The following is a 26,755-nucleotide window of genomic DNA, read 5'->3' on the forward strand; positions in this document are numbered from 1 at the left end:
CCAATCGGAGTTGAAGCCATATTTGTTAGATTGTTAAGCACTTTGCTGAGCATATACTAATTGCTGCTCGTTATAAAAGCAAAGTATAGAATACATTGAAAATTATGAATGGTAATTGTATGTAAGATACAAAATGGAGATTTCTTGAAATCGCTTTGGTCGTTCGATGCTGTGTCTCGTTCGAGCAAGTGCGCATGCTCCCTCCAACAACTCAAGAGTTGTTCTTAGTGGAAAGAGGAAAGAGACGTGTCGGTTAAGTTGGGCGCCAGAGCTCCGCGTGGTCGCTTACTTGTCACTTCGTTATTTTAGAGGAAGGATCTACGATCTAAGGATAGAAAGGACAATGGCACTGTTTCGTTTTAGTTCCAAGCGATGTCTTGAATTACAGGTAAGTCAAGAATTCTTATCTCTCTTTATTTTTTCTTAAGTTCATTGCTAAAGGGGTAGGAGTACAATTAGGGTGATTTAAAAGATTGGATTGATAGCGTTCCAAAACGGCGGCACGTTATCAGCATTTCGGTGCGAAATTCGAACGATCCGTGAAAGGAGAATCCCCTCCATCGAGGGGGGGGAATTGGGATTGACGGCCCCGTTATTTCCTTACCTCTTGCCTGCCTGCCTTTCCTTCCTTCCTTCTTTCTTTCTTTCACGAAAGCAACTTTTTCCTTCTCCGAATAAATTTGCTTATTTATTCTCCAGGAAAAGAGGGCGTCAGCAGGGCTTTATCGACCGACATTATTTGCCATTATTTGCCATTATTTGCCATTATTTGCCATTATTTGCCATTATTCGCCATTATTCGCCATTACTTGCAATTAGTGGGCATTACGATAGTTTTCTCCAATTCCAAAAGACATTTGCGGGAGAAGAAAAATGATAGGACATTTTTCAAAGAGGGTGCCCCGTTATTACTACTAACAACGGATGCGCTAGATTCGCTAGAGTGTCAACACATTTTTTCTTGACATTTTGATTATATTTATTATTATGCAGATAATACGTTTAGCTTACCGACTAGGAACATGCTTTCTAGTTCGATGTCGTCTTCAGTTATGTAATAAGTCTCTTCTTGACAATATCTATTTTTCAAAGGTTCATTTTGCATTTTAACCAACAGATATTGAAGATACATATGCAACGAAAGATAATTCTTATTATGAATTTGTTGTTCTTAGCCTTCGCGCCAAATTGTATAAGCAACGAACTAACATTCGAACCTATTGTATAATTACCGCTAAGAATAATGGAAAATTTCAAGCGTATTATCTAATCGATCAAAGTTTTTGTCAGCTCTTTTATACGTAGAAAGTACAAAGTAGTAGAAGAATGTGAAACGTAACGACTTGTTAATTTGTCGAAAAATACAAGGCGGTAGCAGCATATATTCGAAAGTTTAGGAGAAAGTCGAAGAAGGCGATCGGGGACTGGTTTTCCTCTTTGAATCTCCATTGGTTGTGTTTATTAATGATTCTTCTTATCTATCTTATGGATGAAATTTATTGCACGCGAATAATTGGAGTAGAACACAGGTGTTCATTGAAGAAAATAAGAGAGTAGGATAAAATGGATATGATAAAATGGCGGTGTCGGTTTGGCAAAAGGTTTGGTAGCTAAGTTTAGCAAAATTTCGAGGTCAAAAATCTAACCCATTCTCTTGATCTACATTGATCGTGACCTATGTCTAAAAATCTTTCGTGGCTGGCACCTGTCTGTTGAGCGTGCCTCCTTCATTAACGAGGCAAAAATGATCGTTTTATGGATAGAACAAAACAGTCCTTTCTCTCCTCCTTTCATTTGACATTTGGCAAGACCTTTTTCGCTTATTTATTTTTTCCTCATTATAAATGTCTCATCTGTTACTTAACAAATCTGTTACTTTACAAACAGGCATATGGTATCTGAATCGCGTAACCAATTATTTCAGGGTTGCGCCTCTTCATTTTATACTCGAGACCACCGTACTCTTTATTTTTAGCCGCCCCTCCTAAGTAGTTTTATTATAAGTATATGAACCTTGTTTTATCTTGTTTACCTAACAATCATTATTATTCCTTGTATACCTATATGTAGCAGATATTTAACGTTTAATAACTCTGTTCATAACACATTGATACGTGCAAGGTATAATAAAGAGCTCTCGAGACCGAACCGTTCGTTAATAGGTACCTTCTAGGTATTCGTTTTAACGCCGTTCGGCGATTACATGACGCGAAATCAATTAGATAATTGCGATTCGCGGGTGTGCGCCAACTGGCAATGCCCTTCAGAAGCCGCTCTTTATTACGTAATATGCGATACCAAGTGTTATCAATCGCGCGCGTCGAGTACTTTATCTTACTAATAATTAATCAAACACGCACGCACGCACGCACGCACGCACGCACGCCGAATAAATGTACAATTGATCGTACATGGCGTCGACGCGTGATAATCTGATTAAAAGTGTGGTGTCCATACGTGATCGTTCAGACTAGATTTTTCATTCAAACATATTAGAAGAGAAAATATCGAAAATACTTTACATTTCTTTGTCTACATATGTGTGTCTTCTATTTATAAATAATATTTCATTCGATTGGTAACGTATTTTTAGATGACCTGAAAAGTAAGTGCCGGTGAAAGTAAGTAGTCTATACTGTAAGTAAGAACGGACAATCTTCGATTAGTTCGGATTAGGAAATACCTTTACACACACAGGCAACAAATGAAAGCTCGTCAAATTTGTGACGTTCATCGTAATCGAGATGAAAAGCGGAAAATGTAAATCGACGAGCAAATAAATTCAACAGTATTATCGCGCCGAGTGTTGTTGATAAGTTCTTGCCTTCTGTCGCACCTGCCAAAGCGATAATTGTAATTAATCGTGACACCCATGATGGGTATTTTATTACAAACAATGGATAGATTATTTTACAAACAGTTAATGTTTGCCTATTGTTGAAAATGAGACAGTCTTTTGTTACGATACACGTTTATGTAAATAGGTACGCTAATTGTAAATAGGTATATGATATTCATTTATTTGTACGCTGCTTAATGCTCGCTATTACGCGTACAATATTATATAATATAATAAATTCAAGCCATTTTATCTTTAGGTCGGTACTGGCCAAGTTCCAAACTCATACTTTTTCTAAATATAATGTTGTAAATTTCATCGATGCTTGTCCAAAATCATATATACATATATACACATATATAATTGGTTGGTAACTCATTATATTTGGTGCTTGGAAAAACTTGGATAAATTGCAGATTTTACAAAGCGCGCACACACACACACAAATTATAGATCGTCTTATGTAATAAATAATAGTTCGTTGATAAAAGCGTAGCGTGAAACGAAGAGAGTGATCTTTGAACTGAAAATTTCAAGATGTAGAGTATTCAAAGGTATACATTAGTTGATACGATATTTATTTGAATGACCGAGTTCATTTTTTGAAGCTTCCTTCAAGCTCCCCCTTATTATCCTCTATTTATGTTAGGAAAATTCATTGTCGAGATATTCATTTAATAGTCGATATAATATATTTATATTGGTTTTACTGAAAAGCATCATTTTCATTATGGCAACGAAACGAGGAGCGTCAACGTCACTCGAGAATCACGCGAGTGAGTAAAGATAGAACCAATAGTATTACTCGATGGCAAGCGACGATACTTTTTTCAACGATCATCAACGATCGCCGCCGGTGTTACTACCACGAGGCAATGCATGATAATGACCTTTAATGCGAGACCTCGTGACCTCAAGGCGAGTCTTCATTTTATCATATACCAAACGATCCGATTTATCGGATGTATATATTAGCACGTCCTATGCATATCACAAAATGACACATTTCCTTTATGGATGCCCCAAATTGTGAAGAATAATGCTTCATTATTTAATATCATTGAGAAAAGGTAAAAAAAAGAGGAAAACGATTGTAGTAGATCGTTCGCGTTAATCTTTTATGTCAGTAGAAATAATTTTCTCATTACGAAATCCTGACGTAGTTGAATCTTACGGAAGTTGAATCGTAAGGATCATTAACTTTCAACGTATGACACACATTAACGATTTGTGTGTGTGTGTGTGTAGATGTCCCCTCTTACGTAATTCCGATATGTCGTAGGAAAAGTTCGACATTAATGATATTTCAGCAATTTTGATTGCCTCTTTCTCGCATCTATTTGCTATTTACTACACATTGCTTTTTTTTTTTTTTACATGTCCTTTTATCTCGTCTGATTTCAGAAATTGACCACCAGCACCGTTACGAATTCTGTGGCCGTTCGATCGCTATCCGATGCTTCGACCGATCTGAAAAAAGTCTTGACGGAGAAAATACCTAAGGAGCAAGAACGCGTAAAGGCCTTTCGCAAGAACCATGGCTCTACCAAAGTTGGAGAAGTCACCGTCGATATGGTATGAAGATTAATTATAAAACCTAAATAGAGGGTAATTTAATAGAACATATTAATGATTTTTGTAGATGTACGGTGGCATGCGTGGTATTAAAGGATTAGTTTGGGAACCATCAGTACTCGATCCCGAAGAAGGTATCAGATTTCGTGGCAAATCCATTCCTGAATGTCAGAAGCTTCTTCCGAAAGCTTCCGGAGGGGCGGAACCTCTACCGGAAGGTCTTTTTTGGCTACTGATAACTGGAGATGTTCCAACGGACGCGCAAGTCAAAGCGATCTCGCAGGAGTGGGCCGCGCGAAGTGCCCTGCCGAAGCACGTGGTTACGGCCTTGAACGGTTTTCCTAAGAGCTTGCATCCTATGACCCAGTTTTCGGCAGCTATCACCATCTTGAATAGCGAGAGCGAATTCGTTAAAGCGTACAACAAGGGCGTACATAAAAGCAAATATTGGGAAACCATCTACGAGGATTCGATGAATCTAATAGCCAAATTGCCCGTCGTTGCCGCCACGATCTATCGAAATATTTACAAAGATGGCAAGGGTTTGGGCTCTGTTGATTCGGGCAAAGATTGGTCCTGGAATTTCGCCAACATGCTTGGCTACGACAATTCTCAGTTTATAGAACTCATGAGGCTTTATCTAACCATTCATTCCGATCACGAGGGTGGCAACGTTTCGGCCCATACCACTCATTTGGTAGGCTCAGCATTGTCCGATCCTTATCTATCCTTTGCCGCGGGAATGAATGGTTTGGCCGGACCGCTTCACGGTTTGGCAAATCAAGAGGTCTTGGTATGGTTGGAAAAATTACGTTCCCAAGTAGGAGACAATCCGAGCGACGAAAAGCTCAAGGATTTCATTTGGAATACTCTAAAAAGTGGCCAAGTGGTACCTGGTTATGGTCACGCTGTCCTCAGAAAAACCGATCCAAGGTATACTTGCCAAAGGGAATTTGCTCTAAAACACTTGCCCGACGATGCTCTCTTTAAGGTAATTTACATAAATATATTTTATTCCAACTAATAGATCGATAATCCTACGGTGTCCTACTATATATACTCTACTCTAATGCTATTTCTTTTCCTCCAGTTGGTCGCGCAAGTCTATAAAGTTGTACCTCCTATTCTCTTGGAAACCGGAAAAGTGAAGAACCCATGGCCGAATGTAGACGCTCATTCGGGAGTCTTATTGCAATACTATGGTATGAAGGAAATGAACTATTACACCGTTCTATTCGGAGTATCACGCGCCCTAGGTGTACTTGCATCCTTGGTTTGGGATCGTGCTCTTGGATTGCCCATAGAAAGGCCCAAATCTTTAAGTACCGATCTACTAATGAAGGCCGTTAAAGCATAAAATGGAGATCGATGTTTGCGCGCAACGTTTCAGTATCATTAAAACCACCAAATCATATTTGCGCCGACTGCAAACAATCGTTGTCGGCATTTACGATTCATATCGGCGAGTACAAGAGACAATAAGCTCTACGTTGAGCTCATTATCAATGTAAATTTTACTTCGGTAAGACCTTCGAGGAAGGAGAATCGTCTTGCGTTATTTTCCAATACTCGCGTCTTAAAAGAAAACGTAGTTTCATTGGAATGTAACATCACACAACTGCCAAATATTACAGAAAAATATTCGAGATAGCAGTCTTGAGAGAAAAAGAGAGAGAGAGAGAGAGCGAGCGAGAACGAGAGCGAGAGCGAGAGCGAGAGCGAGAGCGAGAGCGAGAGCGAGAGAGTAAATAATGTATTCGTGTAAACACAATTGCAAAAACTTGATTTATTATTTGCGCGATCAAATAAGGAATAAAAGGCGATAAAGCAATATCAAAGGATCATCCCCTAATGTTAAAAACAGTTGATAATTAGATTACAACATGGTAGTGTATACCACTTAAAACATCATTTTTATCTACCGATTATTTAATTAACACTGCCCACAATTCTGCGCGATTTAATTTTTTTCAATTGCCCCCCACCCCTTAATTGGTAGCAAAATAGTTTCATTGACTCCTCCTTTCAATGAAAATAAATAAATAAAAAAATATTGTAGGTACGTTAGTTAGCGCCAATGGCAAATGCGTGTATATGCACGGTGCTACACGTGTCGCTACACATGTCGTTACAATATCCAAACTATTAGATCATATTAGATGACTCACTCAGGAAGTTCACGTCACTATGTCGCGATTCCTCCCCTCACCTAATTAAATATACATCCGTAACAGAAAACACTTACAAGGCTAACTAAATACTTAATTAAATACCGTTCAAAGTGCTTTCTATAGCACTGGTTGTTGGTTTTAGATTTTCTCGAATATATTAATAAAATAATTCGGTCTTATACCGAATCAATAAGAAACATGCGTAAATTAAGAAGGATGACCAGTGGTAGATCCACTGTTATATGAGAATGTATGAGTGTGTGCGATTCTTTATTTATAATAAACATGAAAATAAATAGATATTTAAAAATAATATAAGACACGCGCAATCATTTCTTAATACCTTATTTGAAAAATGTACGAGGAGGAGGGCTCGTGCGCATGTACTTTTACTTTACCAATATTATATATGATGGATGAAAATCTTTCGGGTAAATCCCACCGCGTCTCTTTATATTTTCCTTTAAAATACATTTTATTCGCTATTTACTATTTATATTAACATCACTGTGTAGAACGTGACAATGTAAGAGAATGAATTATCCATTTAAACCTTCCTTATTACCTCTAATTAATGTACTTTAATATGATTTTAAATCACACGTATTTTTTTTTTCTTTTTTTTTTTTTTTTTTTTTTTACCATACAGGTTGTCGATTTTTATGTTCAATATTTTTCACAGAAGCAGTATTGTCCAAATAAAAATAGATTATTACTACTCGAGAATTTAAAAACAAAAAGATAGACGTAATTTTAAACAAATCGTAGGATCCTTCCTATTTTGTAGAATATTTTGTAGAATATTTTGCGAATTTATCTCCAATTAATTCGAGTAAGAGAACATAATCAAAAGATCAGCGACAAAAAAGTTCAACTCGTCGTTATATAACTTTTAAGCACGCTTCCATTAATTCCATTATTGAAACATTCCACAATATTCCGATTTGAGAAAAAATTACGTGTGTGTTTATACATATATATATATATATTGTATAACTGCATAGTTATACATATACGCGATGGTTTGTATTTTTAAAAGTCATTTCTCAATATGAGAAAATTAACGTTTCGTTATTTTATATGTAAGAATCTCACTATTTACTTTAGACGGCATTTATATCTTATACAATGAAAAATTTAATCAACGCTCGACATAATTACATACTCAATATTGTTAACATTTCAACTGAATATTGTTTAAGTGAAATATTCCTTCTTGCTGCATGCAATGTATTATGAGACAGCTATTGCGATTAAACATTAAACCAATATATTTGAAACTAATTAATAAATAAAATGTTTCTTTTCGTTATAACTACACAAAAATGAATTGGTATTGTTGCACAAGGTGTATTCATTTAATGAAGATTATTCGTAAAACAAAAGTAAACTTGAATCTTTCCAGCAAACAACAACTCCTCGTCTCGACATTGAATCGATGTATCACAAAACAGTTCGCATTCTATTTGCTAATGCTCGTTTATCTCTTGGGTATCCTCGTAATGAAGTCTTACAGATGTTTATACGATTAAACGGCCGCTAAGGAATCTTATTAAATTCTCGTACGTAAATGTTAAAAATATTCTATAGATTGGAACTATATCTGCTGACCTTACTTTTGTCGTTTCTTTTTATCTTCCTTTCTTTTTTTTCTTCTTCTTTTTTACAGTCGCTTATTGTTAATAAAGTGTATAAAAACTATATACAGAGATGTATCTTTTACTTTTGCATAAGAAGCCAAACGACGTATTCTTTTGGTACGTAAACAAGTACTTTTTACGGCTTCGGCGTTAATTATAAGCACAAGTGAACGGGTACGACTATTTTCAAGAATTCATTTCAATTGCGCTTCTTTGTTTTTTTTTTGTTTTTTTCTTTGTTTTTTTCTTTGTTTTTTTTTTTTATACATGCAAAAATGAGATGACATATGAAACATGTGCGCGAACGAGAAATAAAACTTGGCAGTTATCACTGTTTAAAATGCATATTACTTAAAGGTAAAAACAACGCGTATTTAACATATTCTATTAGAAATAATCAAACTATAATGTAACTTTATATAATACAGAGAAATATTATTTTCTATGTGATGTATGACAACAATCTTTTAGCCTTACTCTTCTTCTTTAACTTGGACTTTAATGCTTATTGTTAATTCATCGTAATATCTTGACAATTATTTCGCGCGTGTATTATTACTTTATGAAAAATGAAAATAAATTTCTTGCCCGTCCACTCTCAAAAATACATTAAACATTTACTATAGTAATTGTCTCCGTATATGCAGTTATACTTTGATCGTCGTACTACAAAGAGTAACGTAAATATCTTTAAACGTGAAAGAATTATTTTTCCATTATGTACGACCATCAAAGTAGCAATCGTGCTAACTCGCGCTAATCACATATTATACAGTTTTATTATTTTCTTGAACTTATGACAAACTCTCATAACTCATACGTCATGTCTTCTTAAGACGTCCGACGATCCATTCCAATCCTTGGTAGAGTCTACGATATCAGTGTATTATACTCATTATTAGATGAACGATATATAATACGTTATACGTTATACGTTATACGTGATATAATGCAAGCTACACAATTTGAAGGAAAAAAAAAAACAATTATTTACCCTTCTCCCGTGAGAGCGCAACAGCTTTGTATGTGCCATTGGTGTTTCTTGATGGACGTTAAATCTAGTTGTCTGGAAATTTCAGCAGCTGTCATGCTACCCTTCAAATCCTGTTTATTAGCATAAACTAAAACATTAGCTTTGCTAAGTTCCTCGTGATTTAACATAGAATATAATTCTTCTCTTATTACACCGAGTCTTTCTCTATCAGTGCTATCTATAACCATTATTATAAATTCTGTATTTGTGTAATAAGTGGACCAAGCTGCCCTTAAGCTCTGCTGTCCTCCTAGATCCCACATTATAAAATGAATATTCTTCCATACTACTTCTTCAACGTTTGAGCCAATAGTAGGTGATGTATGAACAACTTCGTTCATCAGAAATTGATACAATATGGTTGTTTTACCAGCATTGTCCAATCCAACCATAACTATTTTATGCTCTGAAAAACGATTTATTTTATATATATATATATAGAGAGAGAGAGATAGAGAGAGAGAGAGAAATACACGTGCAATGTATAAATATGTCAAATAAATTCCTTACTCTTTGCTATGATAAATAATACAAATTTACAAACAAGAACATAAGGTAATCACATCTAATCACGAATTTATTATATTTATACATTTTTTTCTATCCATTCAAATGTATCAACCGTAATATTTGATTATTGAAAGGATTGTGTTTACCTTCATTACCAAAAAGACTCCACAACTTGGCGAATAGTAATCCCATATTGATCACAGTTTCGAAATAATTCGAAAAACACCGCGCACGTTTACTTTTTTCTCTCTTTCTCTCGCTCTTTCGCTCTCTCGCTCTCTCGCTCTCTCGCTCTTTGTCACTCTTCCTCTATCGTATTATAATACAGCCTTGATTAAGATAAAGAGAATGTATGTATTTGGATTTAGAAATAGGGCATCCATCTCATTGTTACAGGGTTATGTCCAGCTTTTCATCACTGCACTTAGTTTTATTTTCACGACGTTTCGTCGCCTCATGTCAACGAACAGCGTAGCACATAAACAAGAAAGGCACAATAATTTGCAATTGTTGCCAGTACAATAAGATCAATTGTTAAACAAAGTTATTGTAAATGAGCATTCCCTAATCTAATCAAGACGATCGCGACATGTTGCATATGCGATTAAAATGCTCCTATGTAGTGATTGGTTGAATTGTAGTTTGCGACTATGACGTCAGCAACATATTACTATGCACTGATTGGAGAAAAACCAATTGTAAGGTTGAGCGCGCGTTAAATCAAATATTTCGATTATTTTACTATTAACTTCTACAATAGTAGAAGTTAATAGTAAAAGTTTTCAGTTTGCCAGTAACAATAATTTTATTGTTTTACTGTCATGTAAATAAAAACCTCGCGTAATTGTCTATTTAAGATTATCTTATTAGTTCTTCGTATATAATAAAAATATTCATATATAATATATACATATTAAAGAAGTTTTGTTCAAGGTACGTATTAGGTATATAACTTCTTTCGCAATATACCTCTGTGACGTACGAATGTAAATGTTTAGTATCAATGGGCGCATTCATATTTGCAAATAAAAAATATCGTGAGAAGCATTTAAAATGTATGTGTGCTTAATCAGCAAAAATAATAGCTCAATATAATAGCTATTCCATAGATGAACGAACGGATTCACTTGAATTTTGGTATTTTACATTTACATATACATAAGTATAGAAATAAATAATCTAATGAATTGACTTTATATTTGAAAGTAAGAAGGAAGATGTCATTAAATCGGATAAGCTGACGATATCCGTTATGATATATGCGAGAAAAAATGTTAAAAGTATGCTTGCATAATACATATATATATATATATATATTGTGAAATTCGACGTAATGTAGTAGTAGTGGAAATGAGGAAACATAAGAAGAGGCTACGATTGGCCTGTTGCGATTGGTGCGTTCATGTCTGCTGATGACTCTGTGTTTTTCGTTGGACATTCGTCGGACATAAGTGTGTATGGCCACTTGTTGTGTTAATTTTCTTATTTAAGTTATTATTCTCAGAATATTGAAGTTAATAAATCTCTTGGGAAAAATGTCGCAACCGTAAGTAATAAGTATTTTAAATACATATAGATTATATTACTACATATTTATAAATTCATTAGATTCTTCTACATCTTTTCAATTAATTGACTACTCCACTAATAAAGTACATTTAAATGAAAATCTATTATATATATATTTATATTGTGCTTTTCATTTCAGCACTGCAGATATCGCATTAATTGGCTTAGCCGTTATGGGTCAAAATCTTATTTTGAATATGAATGATCATGACTTTGTCGTTTGCGCGTACAATCGTACCACGGAAAAAGTACAAGATTTCCTTGAAAATGAAGCTAAAAACACAAATGTCATTGGTGCATTTAGTTTGAAAGAAATGATTTTAAATCTTAAGACTCCAAGGAAAGTAATGTTATTAGTTAAGGGTAAGGATAATATCAAAAATGTAGTACATGGTACCATTGAAGAAAAAAATCAATTGAATGAAATGTTTCTTGCACATGTTTCTTGCACATGGTTCTTGCACATGGTATTTTGCAGCTGGTTCAGCCGTAGATGCATTTATCGATCAACTCGTGCCTTTATTAGCACCAGGAGATATTATTATCGATGGTGGTAATTCCGAATATCAAGATACCGAGAGAAGAACGAAAGATTTAGAAAAAAAGGAATACTTTTTGTTGGAAGCGGTGTAAGCGGAGGAGAAGATGGAGCACGATATGGACCATCCTTAATGCCTGGGGGTAATTCTAAGGCTTGGCCACATATTAAGCAAATCTTCCAAGTAATCATTCCATTTGTGACTACTACCTAATGAATGTCTGTCTCGTAATTCTCTGATGAAAAATTGTCAAATAAATTGATTGTGCTGCTTGTTGTGTATTGTGTTCTAGTCAATATGCGCCAAAGCCGATGGGGAACCTTGTTGCGATTGGGTAGGAGAAAATGGTGCAGGACATTTTGTAAAAATGGTACACAATGGTATAGAATATGGTGACATGCAACTTATTTCCGAAGCTTATCATATTATGAGAAATGGTTTACAATTGAATCCAGAAGAAATGAGCAAAGTTTTTGACGAATGGAATAAGGGAGAACTGGACTCGTTTCTTATTGAAATTACTAGAGATATTCTTAAATACAAGGATAAAAAGGGCTACTTGTTAGAACGTATTAGAGATGCAGCAGGACAGAAAGGAACCGGCAAGTGGACTGCTATAGCTGCGTTAGAATATGGAATTCCGGTTACATTAATCGGAGAATCAGTTTTTGCAAGATGTCTTTCTTCTCTAAAGGATGAAAGATTAGAAGCTAGTAAAGTGTTGGATGGACCCCCCGATACTTTGTACCAAGGTGATAAAAAGCAGTTCCTAGAACATTTGCGTAAAGCTTTATATGCATCCAAAATAATATCTTACGCGCAAGGTTTTATGTTATTAAGAGAAGCTGCCAAAGTTCACAATTGGAATTTAAATTATGGCGGTATAGCGCTCATGTGGAGAGGTGGATGTATTATAAGAAGGTAAAATATATACACATACATATTAAATGTGTTGTGTGCCACATTGAAATAATCATAATATATAGGTAATAGTATAAATATTTGTTACAGTGCATTTTTGAAAAACATTAAGTTAGCTTTTGATAAAAATCCAAAACTTCATAATTTACTGTTGGACGACTTTTTTGCCAAAGCTATGAAAGAATGTCAAAATAGCATTAGAGTTGTCGTTTCTAATGCCGTGGCTCTTGGTATACCGACTCCTGCATTATCAACCGCATTGGCATTTTATGATGGCTATAGAACTGCTCAACTGCCCGCAAATTTACTTCAAGCTCAAAGAGATTATTTTGGAGCTCATACATATGAAATGATTGGTCAAGAAGGTCAATTTGTTCACACTAACTGGACGGGTCGCGGAGGAAATGTTTCTGCTTCGACGTACGACGCTTGATATCCCTTATTATTGTTATATTATTGTCTACACAATTTTTTTATAATAATTATAAACTTTATCTTTATCTTTTCTAAATATATATAGTCACATATTGTTCTCCAAATGAATATAATTAATATATATAAAAGAGATATATATATTTATATAAACATATTGCTATTTTTTTATATGTTGGGTTTTATATGTTGGGAGGAATATTATAAAAAATGATGAAATGGCAATTGTTGTGTTATAAATAAACTAAAACTTGTTATTTTCTTACCGTTCGATCAGTCGATTAGAGTATAAATTTGATACTCTAATTTAATTTTGGCGCCAATTTGCTATTACAAAATATATGCGTGCGCGCGCATGCCAATGACAAAAATCTCTTCTCGAGAATGTCTAGTACATTTCATATCCAAGAAATATCACACTATAGAAATGTTTAGTGACACAACATTTACTAATATTAATCGTCATCGTCTTGAAAGATATTTTCTTATTTATCCATGTATATCAAATTGTAAGATTTAAGTTTGTAACATAAGAAATTTCATTATTCCCTGATGGTAGAGATATGAAAAAATATGTAGAAAATTACTAGCCAAAGTTCCCACATATCCCATTTCCGGTCGAAAGAGGACCATTCTGAAGTTACTGAAGAATCGATAATAGGGTCCAGAATGGAAGCCAGTCATAAACAGCTTATTTATCTTCATAATAATTGGCTCTCGCAAACGTTTGCGACGCATAAAACACAATTCTGCGTATTTATGTAAGTATAATTGAAATTGAAATTTGAACATTGTACGGAAAAGCTGGCCACACTGTACTTTTTTTCCCATTACAATCATATGACGTTAAGCTTGTCCTTGTTGTCATTTGCAAGTTAACCTCAATCTTTTTTTTTTCTTCTTCATAATACACATAGCAATTCATATATATTTCCAAAAGTTTGTTGAAATATATAAGTATTCATTTTTGCCTTACTTTTATATGCGACAATTGTAGATGATCAATGTTGGAAGGATGGTATTGTCGTTCTATCGCAAACAACAATGCAGATGCCGAAGAAGATGACGAAGAAAGTCCAGAGGAAGAAGTACCAAACTACAAGGATCAGTATCGAAATCTTAAGCGAAAATTAAAATTTTTAATTTATGTACGACGAAGGGACGACTGAGCATGCCAAGTACCAAGCTAAGTGAACTTTTTTTAAAGTTATAATATATATATATGTATTTCAGGAAAATGAATGTTTTCAAGAAGCTCTAAGATCGACTCAAAGAAAATTACTCAAAGTAAATAGAGATAAAAGTTTTTTATTAGACAGATTATTGCAATATGAAAAAGTAGATACATCGTTTAGCGAAAGTGACGAAACTGAGTCATCCGACGAAGAGGTTGCCAGGCTCGACACGTCCAAGAGGTATACATATTTATATAATAACTTTTAGCACCCTTTTCAAATCAGCCCTCTATGTATCCATCTTTGTAATAATACATTTTGTCTTGTTTATAGAAAAAAAATGGAAGTCAATGTAGGAAATCACATTTCGCATCATCCGTCTACGGTTACTAAGCCTCTTAATACAAGCAAAAAGAAAAAAGCTCCACCAAAAGTATCTAAAACGAACAATATACCTACAGTACAAGCACCTAATAATATGGTACCTATATCTTTGATGTCGGATGGACATATGACACCCGAAGAAGTAGAAAGGCATTTGGAGTCTCGTCAAACGTTTATAGAACTTGTACCAGAAAAAGCACCGCCTACAGTTCCAACAGAAATGTTCAGCAATGATCCTTCGTTAGATAGGTAACATCAAAACACTGTCCATTTTCATACGATATTTTATTATCATATCGTTGTTTGATTATTTCGTCGCGTCATCATTTATTGCAGTGAATCCAATGAAATTGGCGAGTTAGAAACGTCTCCCAGTAATATGGGCGAAGATTGTCTCAGCATGGACAACATGATGGCTGAGTGACGTCGCGATTCCGATATAGATTATTAATCGATTATTAATCGAATATTAATCGAATATTAATCGAATATTAATTGCACATAATTGATTGCATGTTTCGTTTATATCAATATTTTATTCAATTAACTTATCTGTGTAATTGTCGTGTAGCATAATAAAATTTTTTATACATATGAAAGATGTTTAGGAAAAAAAAGTCAATCATAAATCGTTTGGATATCTAGTATGTATACTATTTGAATCGATATTCGATATGATGGTACTACTTTTTAGCCTCGCTCGATACTTTCTATCATCGACTAATAATCGAATAATCATCCATTCATCCATTGTTTTTTATTTTCCTTACTATTAGTTTACAACATATATATATATATATATATACTTTCTTCTAATTCATGACAATTTTCAAGATATGATGATTACCGTTAATAGTTCAGTAGCAAGTATATTAGAAAGAATCATCTGCAAGATAGAAATAGAAACGATTTCGTCGAATAAAGATATTTCTCGATTGGCAATTAAACGAAAACTTGACGATATTGTAATATCGACTAAACAAAATAAACGTGCAAGGTACGAAACGGATGGTGACGGTGGCGGCGTTGAAGAAATACATTGCCGTATATGTTATGATTCTAGTAGCCAGCAATTGCCCATAGTTTATCCATGCAAATGTAAGGTAAATTTATATAATAAGAGAACATATGTGGTACGTATACGTATATTATATCATATTCATTAATATTTATACAATATGTACAATGTTTTGACCCAATTGTTGTAGTTTGGTAATTAGTATATACACATACATATATCTCAACAATTATAATACATATTGTTGAGCTGCAATTTTAATTCAATATTATATACTTGTATATACATCATTTTTAGGGTACAATGGGTGCTGTTCATGTGAAATGTTTAGAACGTTGGTTAGAGGAAAGCAATCGAAATAATTGCGAATTATGCGGACACGTATTTCAAGTCGAACGCACCCCACGTTACAAAGCTGTTACATCCGTTATTATATGGCTGTTCGTTATTCAACATCAGCGTCAATTATATATGCGCAATTTGAGAACGGATTTGCTTCGCTGTATCATTGTCACCCCAGCAACCATAATATGTTCTTACATTTGCATCATTGGTGCTGATTTTTATGCAGCGAATAATTATAATAATTTTCCTCCAGCACGATGGACCACTTATTCTTTACTAGTAATGATGGCATTACTTATTTTTTCCTATTTCCTCTGGATATACATAGCAGTTGAAAATCATCAAAAAATTTGGTTTTATTGGTGGCAAAAAACAAGCGCTGTCAAAATTACATTGCCCTTGCCAAATAGAACTTTAATAAACTATAAATCTAACATATCGCAAGTTTGATCATTATTCGATGCTTCTTCACAAATGCTTATTTATATATATATATATATATATATTTGCATATATATAGGAGAGTGAGGGGGGGGAGTTACTATGATGCTCGTCGTTTTATAGAAATCTTTCCACGGCTCAGTTGTGATATGTAAATCCTAACTTTGCTTCCATCCGATATCTTTTTCACCCATATCTAGAAAATGTCATTAATTAAATAATCGACGATCTTTCGACTTTGTGCTATATAATTTTTAAATGCATCCAAATATAAGATGATCATTTTGAAATATCGTTTATTCTTCTAACAACATTCGCTATTCTTAGTTGGTTATTTGAATAGTATACTTACAGCTTCTGTTCCAATTGCCGATATGTTTGCAGCAAATCTCGTCAAGTCCTGTCCTTCCACGTATACCGGTTGTCCACGATGAAACCTGCATTGTTTGTCATTATTGCATAACTAATTTATATGGAAAAGAAATAAAAGTTTGATCAAATATAAGAGGAAAACTATACGTAAGTAATACCATCGTCTTTCATACAAAAGTTTTCCACCTTCTATCCTTGTTTCCACTAGAGATGTGTCCGTAGATGGCGAAGAAATATGTTGAGATTGTATATTTACTGTATTGTAATGTGGAAGTACTACTATAAACATTTTAACATTTCTATAAGAAATGATTTAAAAAGAAGGCAATACGAATCTATATATATATATATATATATATACGAATAATACCTGGTTTTCTTATCGTCGTTAAAATTTTACCCCGACTAATAGCTTTCAAGTCACTTTCTATTTCTTTTTCATCTAATAAGTAATTTAATTGAGCCGGAGGAGGTTTCCTACGTTTCTCGACTTTTTCGGGTACCGGATCGTTTGGTCGCCTACGTAATTTTCTTGTCATCACTGGCTTTACCTACATATATATATATATATATATATATAGGTAAATGCGTGCGTCGTTCATTAATGTGTCTTACTTCAATATAATATTACCACCATTATTATATATTGATATTTAATTATACCTCCATAGAATCTCCCGTAAGTTCCATCGTATGCCGATCGGATTCAATCATTTTTCTTTTTCTTCCATATCCGTTAGTAAATTTTCTTTCAAATCTATTTTCTTTTCCTCAAATTCTTTAGCAGCTGCTTTCTTTTCCAGTATGTAATCTCTTTCTACCCATTCCGTTAAATAATCTCGATAAATGATATTGAGACGCAACCTAATAAACAATAAAGTTTTAACAGAACAAAACAATATACAACACATAATGTTAACATGAACAAAATGTCACTAAACCATTAAACCTTTCTTTGTATTGTGCTTCTAAGCGTTTTAGTTTACGATTATATTCTGGGTGGGTACCATCCTTCAGTTGTTGTAACTGCTTCTTTAAATTGGCTAATTTATCTTGATATACCCTAAAATTCAACAAAAATTATCGTTACTCAAAAAATACTTACTTACTTACTTACTTATTTATTTATTTATTTATTTTAAACTCACTGTTCTTTTATCTCTGTATATTCTTCAGATTTTCCCATATCCGTCTCGCTAGCTTCCTCCGTATCTAGGCATTACATATAATTCAATGTATAAACATTAATGCATATATGCATATACAATATGTACATCAGCGAATACTTGTACTGTACCTTCATCGCTATCGTCTTGCTCTTCCGCATCTCGATCTTCCTCGACATATTCTTCATTATCCTCGTCGATGTCGTAATCTTCTTGAGCATACATTGTTGAAAACGGTGAGTTTTGATATGACATTGTTCTTTTTATTCAAAATGAATCTTTACATTTTCGGACTTGCAAATGTCGTGGTTTTAGGTTAAAATACGAACGATCCAAACGTACCCAAAGCAACACGTATCCTTAAACCTTAAAACACGAAGCCACGAGTCGGCTGACTGTTGCATTTACGACGGAAATATAAAACAAATCAAGTTTTATTCCAGGGTGCGCTGTAGTTGATCGAGATGATCACCAATCATCACACAACATCCTGTCCTAATGGCAGCAATAAGTATTGTTTTTTTTTGCATACTTTTTTAGGGGGACACAATATATGTTTTAATTAATTAATTTATTTATTTATACAAATTGCGCCTATAGCGATCGTCGTTCTCTTTAGTATCTAACTCCGTGGTCAAGCACAACACAATAATACGCTGCCGCCATATTGTTTGCATACATACGCGCACATGTACAATTTATACTTTTTTCTTTCTTTCAATAATTAATATAATGTTTAAACACAATAAACATTATTTGTATCATATGTATATGCATACGTTATTTGTATTATTTTTGGTCAAGAATTTATTTCTAATTGTAATGTTGATTAATCGTTGGGCGCGAATTTCAAATTGGACTTTGTCGCAAGCAAGCAAGCAAGCAAGCAAGCAAGAGAAATGACTGAAATAACTTTAATGAGACAAACGCGCGCGTTTTGCTGTTAGATCGCGCTTCGATCACGACCTTGACTTTGCGTGGCTATATTGTCAAATTTAACATAAAGATGTTTGCTAATCTCTCGGCGTAACGTCAGCGGTATCTACATTTATCAAGTGATAGAAATTTTACTGTTTGTTGCTAAGTGTGCTTCACTCCTACGTAAAACAACTTATATAATAGTAAGTACATACGTAAGTATAATTAGATTGACATTGTTAAATCGTTTTATTAAATAATAATAATAGCTTTGTTATTGAAAAAAAGTTTGTTATCATTTAAAAGGGTAGTTACAGATCATCAATCAAGATGCCGAGTAACGTTAAAGAAGGTTTTTCTACGAAAGCTATTCACGCTGGCCAGGATCCAGCACAATGGAATCATTGGTCGTTGGTTCCACCTTTAGTTATGTCTACTACTTTCCAACAGAGTCATCCAGGAGAACATCATGTAAATGATGAAATAAATACATATGTATACTAAGAAGACTGCTATTATCTACGATTGCAAATAATTCATCTTGATCGTGATTTTATTCGAATTTCAATAGGGTTTCGATTATGGTAGAAGTGGTAACCCGACGCGTAACGTATTGGAAACGTGTTTAGCAGCATTGGAAGATGGAAAGCACGGTTTTACTTTTTCATCGGGTTTGGGAGCCATCACAGCTATAACCGGTTTACTCGAAACTGGAGATCACATAGTTTCTGGAGATGATGTCTATGGCGGAACTAATCGTTTTTTTCAAAAGTGCTTAGTTAAACAAGGTATTAATGTATCTTTTGTGGACCTGACAGATACCAAAAACCTCTTGGCTGCTATACAACCAAACACCAAGGCTAGTATAATATAATAATATATGCTTTCAAAGTTTTCGAAAGTTTACTTAATCCGAACATTATATTCCAGATGGTTTGGTTGGAAACACCTACGAATCCTCTATTAAGATTAGCAGATATCGAAGAAATTGCCAAAGTTTTAAAATCCAAACATTCAGATATCATTCTTATCGTCGATAATACTTTTCTCACGTGCTATTATCAGGTGAACAACGACAGATTAACATTATTTCCAACGGCAGATATAATAAAACATCTATCCTTATATATCCATATATTATATATTTATCCTTTAGAAACCATTAGAACTCGGAGCAGATTTTGTAGTATATTCCCTAACTAAATATATGAATGGACATTCGGATATTATTATGGGTGCAGCGATTACAAGTAGAGATGATTTAGCGGAGAGACTTCGTTTTCTACAAAATGGTAAGAGCGAAGCACAATCATGCGAAATCCATGCAATCCATAATTAACAATTATGGTTTATATTACAGCAATGGGTGTAGTTCCATCGCCTTACGATTGTGCTATGGTTAATCGTAGTTTAAAAACATTAGAACTTAGAATGCAACAGCATATGAAAAATGGATTAGCTGTTGCCAAATTTTTGGAAAAACATCCTCAAGTGGACAAAGTTATTCATCCTTGTACGTATGTTCACTCTTTGTTTTAATAATAAATCTTCAAATAAATAATACATTTGATATTTTTAGATTTACCATCTCATCCGCAGCATCAACTTGCTTTAAAACAATCGACTGGTCACAGTGGCATCGTTTCCTTCTATATTAAAGGAAGTGCTCAAAAGTTTTTGAAAAGTCTTCGTTTATTTGCTTTAGCAGAATCACTTGGTGGTTACGAATCTTTGGCGGAATTGCCGTAAGTGCTGCTGCGACAATGCATATTATTTGCATATATATTTGTAACATAATATATGTAATACTAATATATTTTATATATTATATATATATATATGTAGAAGCGTCATGACACACGCTTCTATTCCCGAGGCCACAAGAAATGAATTAGGAATCACGGATCAGTTAGTTCGTTTATCTGTTGGACTTGAAACGGAAAAAGATTTGTTAGCGGATCTTGACCAGGCTTTAAAAGCTTCTCAATGATATCACAAATATATTCTATTTTTTAATATAATATTTTGAAGATGTACACTACGGTTTGCCGTCATAAAGAAATGATTTTTTAAAGAAATCTTTGATATAACTACTAAAGTAACGTTCCTATTACTAATCATATGATAAGCATTTATTGGATATTTATATACTGTTGTTAATAGAAATGTCGAAGCAGGAATTTTCATTTATATACCTCCTACGCAAATGTTAATAAACAAATATAAATAAATAATTGTAATATTTCCAGTATAAAGAAAATGCATGTGTCAAAAGTGTGTGTGTTGAAAAGAATTACAAATACTTTATACCTGCCTCCTATATCTTTGATGATATTGTGTAGATAGAAAACTTTATAAGATGATAATAATAGAAAGGAAAAAGACTAAATTTCGTCTTACCTCTTATAGATTTTCGATGCACCAGAAGGAGATTTGTTTTGATTGTTATTATCTGTGATCAAATGTGAGTGATGATTTAAATTAGAAAAAAATAATAATATATGACACGAACAAATGTTATATGATATTAATATTTATATATAAATCTTTATTGATTTGAAAATGTTATTACTGTAAATTAATTTTCGAAGTATGCCGTAATTTAGCAGTTTTAATCCTATCATATTCTTGTGCTTGATTGTATAATAGTACACCAGCTATTACAGCACAAGTTCCAAGGGCCGATAAACCGGTTACTGAATTATTGAATAGTAAAACTGAGAGCCAAATTAAAAATGCTCTTTTTGCTGTATTGGCAACGCTGCAAAATACAAAATATAACAATGCATAATAAATAAGGTAGAAAATAAGGCAAAAGATCTTCATTGATATTATTTTGTTGTTGACTTATTAACGTTTGTTCTACTTACCTATGCGTTACAGGGCTGATATAATCCATAAGTACATATGCCGTAATACTTTGAAAATGGAAGAAGACACCATTTAAAAGAAATGCCGCAAATATTTTAAAACTTAGGGAATGCTCGAGAGCTGGCAAATCTACTAATAAAATTGACACTGGTATTTGTACCACGATTGATGCTAAACTCGTATAAAATTGTAATTCTGCTGGCCTAAAATTGCATTGAATATAATAAATGTTGAGGATGCGTGTACAGTGGTCGTTAATAGTTAAGGAACAATTTGGACAGCAAACTTACGTATATTTGAAATTGTCTCCGCTAATCAACATTTTCGAATAAACATTTTGAAGACATTCGGTCATGTTTGTGGCCATAGCAGCGATAAATCCGCGTAAATCAAAACTAATTTCATTTACCGAGCACAAAGCTAGACCACCCATTACAGGAATTAAAGATAAATTTACATATAATCCAGTGTGTTCTCCTACATATCATCAAATATTATTTCAATATAGTCGCAATATAATCGCAATATAATCGCAATATAGTCGCAATATAATCGTAGAATATTGAGAAATATTCTTACCTAATAAATATCTGCTAATAAGGACGGTAAAAAGTGGTGCGCTACTTTTAATAGTTTCAGTAAAGCTTACCGCCACGTAATTGAGCGATACTAATCCTAATACTACAGTTGTAAACCTTGTACATCCAACCAATATCATGTGTTTATAGAAACCTGGCGGTCGCATAAGACGCGAGCTAGCCTTATACATACCGCAGGGAAAATACATTTGTATAAATCCACAAATTGCTGTCATTAACATTTGGCAGGCACCTGAAACAAAGTAATACACATTTCAATATATTTCTTTTCAAAAGCTTTGTAGAGATATATCGTCATACACAAATATACAAATATCTTACCCAAAATAGTTGGGTTGCCTTCCATGTACGATAATATGTATTTGTTTAAAAATAATGTACACCCACTGAAGACATACCATAGCGTTAGGAATAATAACGCCCTTGGATTAAATAATCCACCCTTCGCGTCGTTTGCCAATATAACCACTTCCTCGCGTTTTTTACCATGCTCGATGTATTGTTTCCCGCGACTTTCGTGTACCATTGACAATTCTTCCGCGTCGCGAGGAACACTTTGCGCGTAATTAATACGAACGGAATGATTTTCCATTACACCTTTTTTTACACCAGTTATGACATTATTTTTGAACGAATTTACATTTTCTTCCAATCTCTATCATACAACTGAGAAGGAGAAACATCAGCTCTTATTGGCAATCAGATCGTTTGTCAGTTCGCTGATATTGATGGGGGAGTAGTAGTACGTGCATTTGTTTACGTTCATAGTTAGGTTATGGTACGTTTTTACTTATTACTTACTACGCGACTTTGTTTCTACGTATAACGCGCTCAATAATAACATGTCGCGTGACATTTGACAAGACGCGACACTTAACTATTATTACCACTAGCCTTTTAATACCTATTTGTCTCTTCATAATAATTTATCAACTTTGCATCGCTACTTATCAGCGATACTTTCAATAAATATTAAATCGATATTAATTTGTCGTCCGAGCCCGAGCAGCGAGCTAATAAGTGAAAGCTGTAAAGCCTGTAGGGACCAGTAGAAAGTCCCTAGGGCACCTAGTAGGTAGGACCAACAACTCTAACTCTGCGTCTCTAACGATATCTCGCAAAGATCGATATATTAATGAACTACTTTTGACTATTATTGTTTTTAAGTTTTTATATTTTTCATGATATCACCGATTACCTATTATATATATGTATATATTACAATGTAATAAAACGTGTATAGAACACAATATGTACAACATATAATGTATGTAAGGTGTATAAAAAAAAAAAGGATTCAGAGTTCTATTTTTTGAGTATCTTTTGGCGTATTTGGCGTACTTGACGTATTTGGTTGATTCGAGAACCTTTGTAAATATTCATCGTGAGCTAATATCGCTACGTTTCTACCAGCTATGGCACTCATTTCCATTGCGCTAGCTACCCATTCGATGGCGTTAACGTGATAAAGGCCGTCATAAAGTTTAAATTTGTCTAAACGTGCTTTCGTAGTATATCGTGGATATGCCTTCCAGGCGACTTCTTTCACTTCTTCTATCTAAAATACGTTCAATAAGTTATTGTTAATTTGTCTATAAGATAATTAATTGCGAGTTGTTAAATTATTGACATTACATTGAGAAAAATGTTGTTTAGAAGAGTTAAGGGCAAGGAGGCGTTACTGAAAATTTTCCATATTTTGGAATTCATTTTAGTTGGACCTTCAACGGTGTCTATTCTCCCAATGGAACGAATATCGATATTATAATTGCAAATTAATATGCAATCTAATTCTTCTTCGAGTCCAAAGTAATTTGGGTTAATATCTCCTTTTATAAAGGTCGCAATAACTGTTTGATATTCATCTAAAAATGTTAAATTGTCGTCGCCAGGGATGCCTTCGAATGTAATATGCGTTTGTTCATGTTTTCTTAACGGAGTCGCGATAATGACTATGTCGTAGTGATTTTTCATAACGTTATCTAAAAGAGAAAGATTTGGTAATTTTGTACAAATCTTGTATTCTATGCTAATATGTAATATTATGCATACCTTTGTTGGAATAATGTACTTCATAATTAGGAAAGTTATTGATAGTTTCATAATGAATTTTCTTGACGAAAGAAGAAAGCACATTTACGTTAACGTTCCTATATATTAAATGTTCAGGCACCTAAAATAATGGAAAAACAAACATAACATATTAGTAAATAAATGAAAAGCATCTTGTTTGACAATTAGTAATATTGGTATAAAAGTACTTTTTTGTTTCCTCCTTTAACCGACCATATGTCTCCGGTAGTTGCGGAAAGCGTTACCAAACCGACGAAACTGTGAACGGCCGTCTTCGTTTGTCCATAATCTGCCAACAAGGGAGCTTCGACTAACTCGTCGATTAATTCCTCGGCATATCCCAAATGTAAAAGTTGATCTTTGATAGAGACTTGGAGTAGCTTTGGAAACTCCTTGTTCATGGCCATCAGCATAGAGGTAACGTTCATGAAAGACTGGCCCTTATTTTGTAGATGATAAATTTTCGAAAAATCGGCTAATATAGAATCTACGTAACTAAAGGAGAAGATAGATTATTCGCCCATCATCATTGTGCCGTACGTGTATAGGACGTACGTGTAATCCTAGTTTAGTCCTCTTACCTGTTAAGTTTAAACGGTTGTATACCGTATTTATACATTAATTTAGCTAAAGTAAATATCTTGATATTGCTTGCTTCGAAAATAATATCTGTACCATTCCATATAGCAAATTTTTGCTCTCTGCTAGGCTTATGTTCCATTCCTATGAAATGATAAAGAGAATGAATTTATTAATTTCATTCTTGTAATGAAAATATTAGTCGACAAGTACCAAGTAAATGGACAAATTCTTGCATGTATTTGTTCTGCGAGTGTATAATTGAACCTCCGGCTTCATATTCATTGTCATCAATTTGGATCGTCGCCAAACGTCCACCAATCTTATTAGCTTCGTAAAGATCAATTTTTAAATCATTGTTAAATAGTTCGGTGAGAAAATGAGTAGTCGAAGCGGCTCCAATACCTCCTCCAATAACAGCTGTGCATATTATTATTATTATTATTTATGTATATAATATTACAATGGAGCATAAAACAAATCATATATTTCTTACCAATTTTTGGTGTTGGTATTTTTGAACAGAATGCATGCTTCAATAAAAAACTTGTCAACAGCGGTAGAAAATAAGAATGCATATTAAATCGATCAAATGACAAATGTATCTATGTTCTTTCTTATACCTAGTACGAAAAATATATTTGTAGATGTATTTAATTAATAAATAATAAATATCGCGCAAGGGGTTATGTTTTCGCGTGGACGCGTGGAAGTTGCGCCATCTATGCAACTAGGTAAATCAAATAGAAGGAGTAAATTTGATATCGTCGTTGTCATTTTTGTACGTATTCGAACGTTTGTTCGAATTCGAAGCAAACGTAAATATTGTAGATAGGATTTGATCAAAAATGCGATACAGCATTTAAAAATGCTTTTCCCAATGAACAGTACAACGTCCGCTAAGCAATCTTAGCTTTTGTTTTTTTTTTTTTACTAATTTTCTTAATATATGTTTATATATTTTCTTGTTTGTACTTTTGAAAAACATCGAAGATGGCTTTCGTCGTTTATTTAAATGCACACCTCATTGTTTTCCTCATTGTATTCGTAAGAAAAAGTTGGAAGCTCGAGTACGGACGGCGGCACTTTGGTTCCTGTACTCGCGCACGTTCCATTTTCTATATCCGTGCTTTTACGAACAAACTGTGCGAAGTGAAACGAAACTTTGCGTTTGAACTATTTCCGGAAGCGACGCTCGTACGAAATTGCGTATTTTATGTCTATGCGTGGACTAGAATAGGTAAAGTAATGCCGTAATATATAGGAAAGGATACAAAATGGTTCATTGTCTTTTTAAGATGATGATTATTACAAATAATCAGATAATCTTTATTACCCACATATCATAGGTTTTATTTTAATTGGAAAAAAGGAAAAGGAAGAACGAGTTGATTTTGAAATTGTGTAGCATTTGAAGGAAGAAAGAAATGCGCGCTAGGACGAAAAGTGGTGTTTAAAAAAGATCTACTTTCGCGTCTTTGTGTTGTGCCGAGTAACGGGAAGCCGAGCCCTCGGTCGTCTCTCTTTGTTTTGTCTTTTTTTGCGAACGAACAGCACCGGGGCGAGAGGCGAATCGTAGAAAAGT

The 26,755-nt window shown here is 33.9% G+C and overlaps 9 protein-coding genes across 18 annotated transcripts; 5 read left to right on the forward strand and 4 right to left on the reverse strand.

Annotated features, from left to right (window-relative positions):
• The first annotated feature begins 228 nt into the window (after nucleotides 1-228).
• Nucleotides 229-6,903, forward strand: kdn (citrate synthase). Its single transcript, XM_015328177.2, has 4 exons — nucleotides 229-388; nucleotides 4,244-4,414; nucleotides 4,482-5,405; nucleotides 5,505-6,903. The coding sequence occupies exons 1-4, from the start codon at nucleotides 344-346 to the stop codon at nucleotides 5,769-5,771; spliced, it is 1,407 nt and encodes a 468-aa protein (XP_015183663.1). The 5' UTR covers nucleotides 229-343; the 3' UTR covers nucleotides 5,772-6,903.
• Nucleotides 6,837-10,385, reverse strand: Arl5 (ADP-ribosylation factor-like 5). The gene is made up of 3 exons (XM_015328175.2): nucleotides 9,915-10,385; nucleotides 9,220-9,664; nucleotides 6,837-9,095 (listed from the first exon to the last, which is right to left on the reverse strand). The coding sequence occupies exons 1-3, from the start codon at nucleotides 9,958-9,960 to the stop codon at nucleotides 9,047-9,049; spliced, it is 540 nt and encodes a 179-aa protein (XP_015183661.1). The 5' UTR covers nucleotides 9,961-10,385; the 3' UTR covers nucleotides 6,837-9,046.
• A 397-nt stretch (nucleotides 10,386-10,782) lies between these two features.
• Nucleotides 10,783-13,454, forward strand: Pgd (phosphogluconate dehydrogenase). Its single transcript, XM_015328173.2, is given in 6 exon segments — nucleotides 10,783-11,314; nucleotides 11,477-11,700; nucleotides 11,816-11,938; nucleotides 11,941-12,059; nucleotides 12,169-12,797; nucleotides 12,888-13,454. Coding segments are annotated over 6 exon segments (1,449 nt in total). The 5' UTR covers nucleotides 10,783-11,303; the 3' UTR covers nucleotides 13,231-13,454.
• Nucleotides 13,455-13,830: 376 nt separating this feature from the next.
• LOC107070199 (uncharacterized) lies at nucleotides 13,831-15,387 on the forward strand. The gene is made up of 5 exons (XM_015328170.2): nucleotides 13,831-13,990; nucleotides 14,227-14,377; nucleotides 14,463-14,644; nucleotides 14,738-15,037; nucleotides 15,125-15,387. Exons 2-5 carry the CDS (start codon nucleotides 14,234-14,236, stop codon nucleotides 15,210-15,212), a joined length of 714 nt encoding a protein of 237 aa, XP_015183656.1. The 5' UTR covers nucleotides 13,831-13,990; nucleotides 14,227-14,233; the 3' UTR covers nucleotides 15,213-15,387.
• A 153-nt stretch (nucleotides 15,388-15,540) lies between these two features.
• LOC107070200 (E3 ubiquitin-protein ligase MARCHF3) lies at nucleotides 15,541-16,601 on the forward strand. Its single transcript, XM_015328171.2, has 2 exons — nucleotides 15,541-15,891; nucleotides 16,104-16,601. The coding sequence occupies exons 1-2, from the start codon at nucleotides 15,625-15,627 to the stop codon at nucleotides 16,599-16,601; spliced, it is 765 nt and encodes a 254-aa protein (XP_015183657.1). The 5' UTR covers nucleotides 15,541-15,624.
• On the reverse strand, nucleotides 16,473-18,453 carry LOC107070198 (sin3 histone deacetylase corepressor complex component SDS3). Its single transcript, XM_015328168.2, is given in 9 exon segments — nucleotides 16,473-16,788; nucleotides 16,945-17,029; nucleotides 17,123-17,243; nucleotides 17,335-17,515; nucleotides 17,628-17,677; nucleotides 17,680-17,828; nucleotides 17,914-18,027; nucleotides 18,113-18,176; nucleotides 18,262-18,453. Coding segments are annotated over 9 exon segments (984 nt in total). The 5' UTR covers nucleotides 18,386-18,453; the 3' UTR covers nucleotides 16,473-16,692.
• Nucleotides 18,454-19,095: 642 nt separating this feature from the next.
• Nucleotides 19,096-21,325, forward strand: Cth (Cystathionine gamma-lyase). Of its 9 annotated transcripts, none has more exons than XM_015328159.2 (8): nucleotides 19,096-19,251; nucleotides 19,337-19,519; nucleotides 19,620-19,907; nucleotides 19,979-20,113; nucleotides 20,205-20,340; nucleotides 20,409-20,561; nucleotides 20,628-20,793; nucleotides 20,894-21,325. In XM_015328159.2, exons 2-8 carry the CDS (start codon nucleotides 19,379-19,381, stop codon nucleotides 21,036-21,038), a joined length of 1,164 nt encoding a protein of 387 aa, XP_015183645.1. In that variant the 5' UTR covers nucleotides 19,096-19,251; nucleotides 19,337-19,378; the 3' UTR covers nucleotides 21,039-21,325. The 9 variants fall into 9 exon arrangements, with proteins under 9 accessions (XP_015183645.1, XP_015183647.1, XP_089026226.1 ...); XM_015328161.2 differs by having other exon boundaries at nucleotides 19,111-19,251; nucleotides 19,355-19,519; XM_089170100.1 differs by having other exon boundaries at nucleotides 19,111-19,251; nucleotides 19,366-19,519.
• A 113-nt stretch (nucleotides 21,326-21,438) lies between these two features.
• LOC107070197 (solute carrier family 35 member E2A) lies at nucleotides 21,439-23,530 on the reverse strand. 2 transcript variants are annotated; one of them, XM_015328167.2, is made up of 6 exons: nucleotides 22,840-23,530; nucleotides 22,499-22,750; nucleotides 22,210-22,396; nucleotides 21,919-22,122; nucleotides 21,621-21,809; nucleotides 21,439-21,500 (listed from the first exon to the last, which is right to left on the reverse strand). In XM_015328167.2, exons 1-6 carry the CDS (start codon nucleotides 23,108-23,110, stop codon nucleotides 21,497-21,499), a joined length of 1,107 nt encoding a protein of 368 aa, XP_015183653.1. In that variant the 5' UTR covers nucleotides 23,111-23,530; the 3' UTR covers nucleotides 21,439-21,496. The 2 variants fall into 2 exon arrangements, with proteins under 2 accessions (XP_015183653.1, XP_015183651.1); XM_015328165.2 differs by lacking the exon at nucleotides 21,439-21,500 and having other exon boundaries at nucleotides 21,576-21,809; nucleotides 22,840-23,529.
• A 141-nt stretch (nucleotides 23,531-23,671) lies between these two features.
• Nucleotides 23,672-25,905, reverse strand: LOC107070195 (prenylcysteine oxidase 1). Its single transcript, XM_015328158.2, has 7 exons — nucleotides 25,667-25,905; nucleotides 25,384-25,590; nucleotides 25,173-25,314; nucleotides 24,780-25,086; nucleotides 24,571-24,691; nucleotides 24,154-24,500; nucleotides 23,672-24,076 (listed from the first exon to the last, which is right to left on the reverse strand). The coding sequence occupies exons 1-7, from the start codon at nucleotides 25,746-25,748 to the stop codon at nucleotides 23,816-23,818; spliced, it is 1,467 nt and encodes a 488-aa protein (XP_015183644.2). The 5' UTR covers nucleotides 25,749-25,905; the 3' UTR covers nucleotides 23,672-23,815.
• Nucleotides 25,906-26,755: the final 850 nt, after the last annotated feature.

Source organism: Polistes dominula, unplaced genomic scaffold (genome assembly GCF_049000335.1).
Source record: "Polistes dominula isolate Pdom_NZ unplaced genomic scaffold, Pdom_raw_medaka contig_15, whole genome shotgun sequence".
Taxonomy (NCBI): Eukaryota; Metazoa; Arthropoda; class Insecta; order Hymenoptera; family Vespidae; genus Polistes; species Polistes dominula.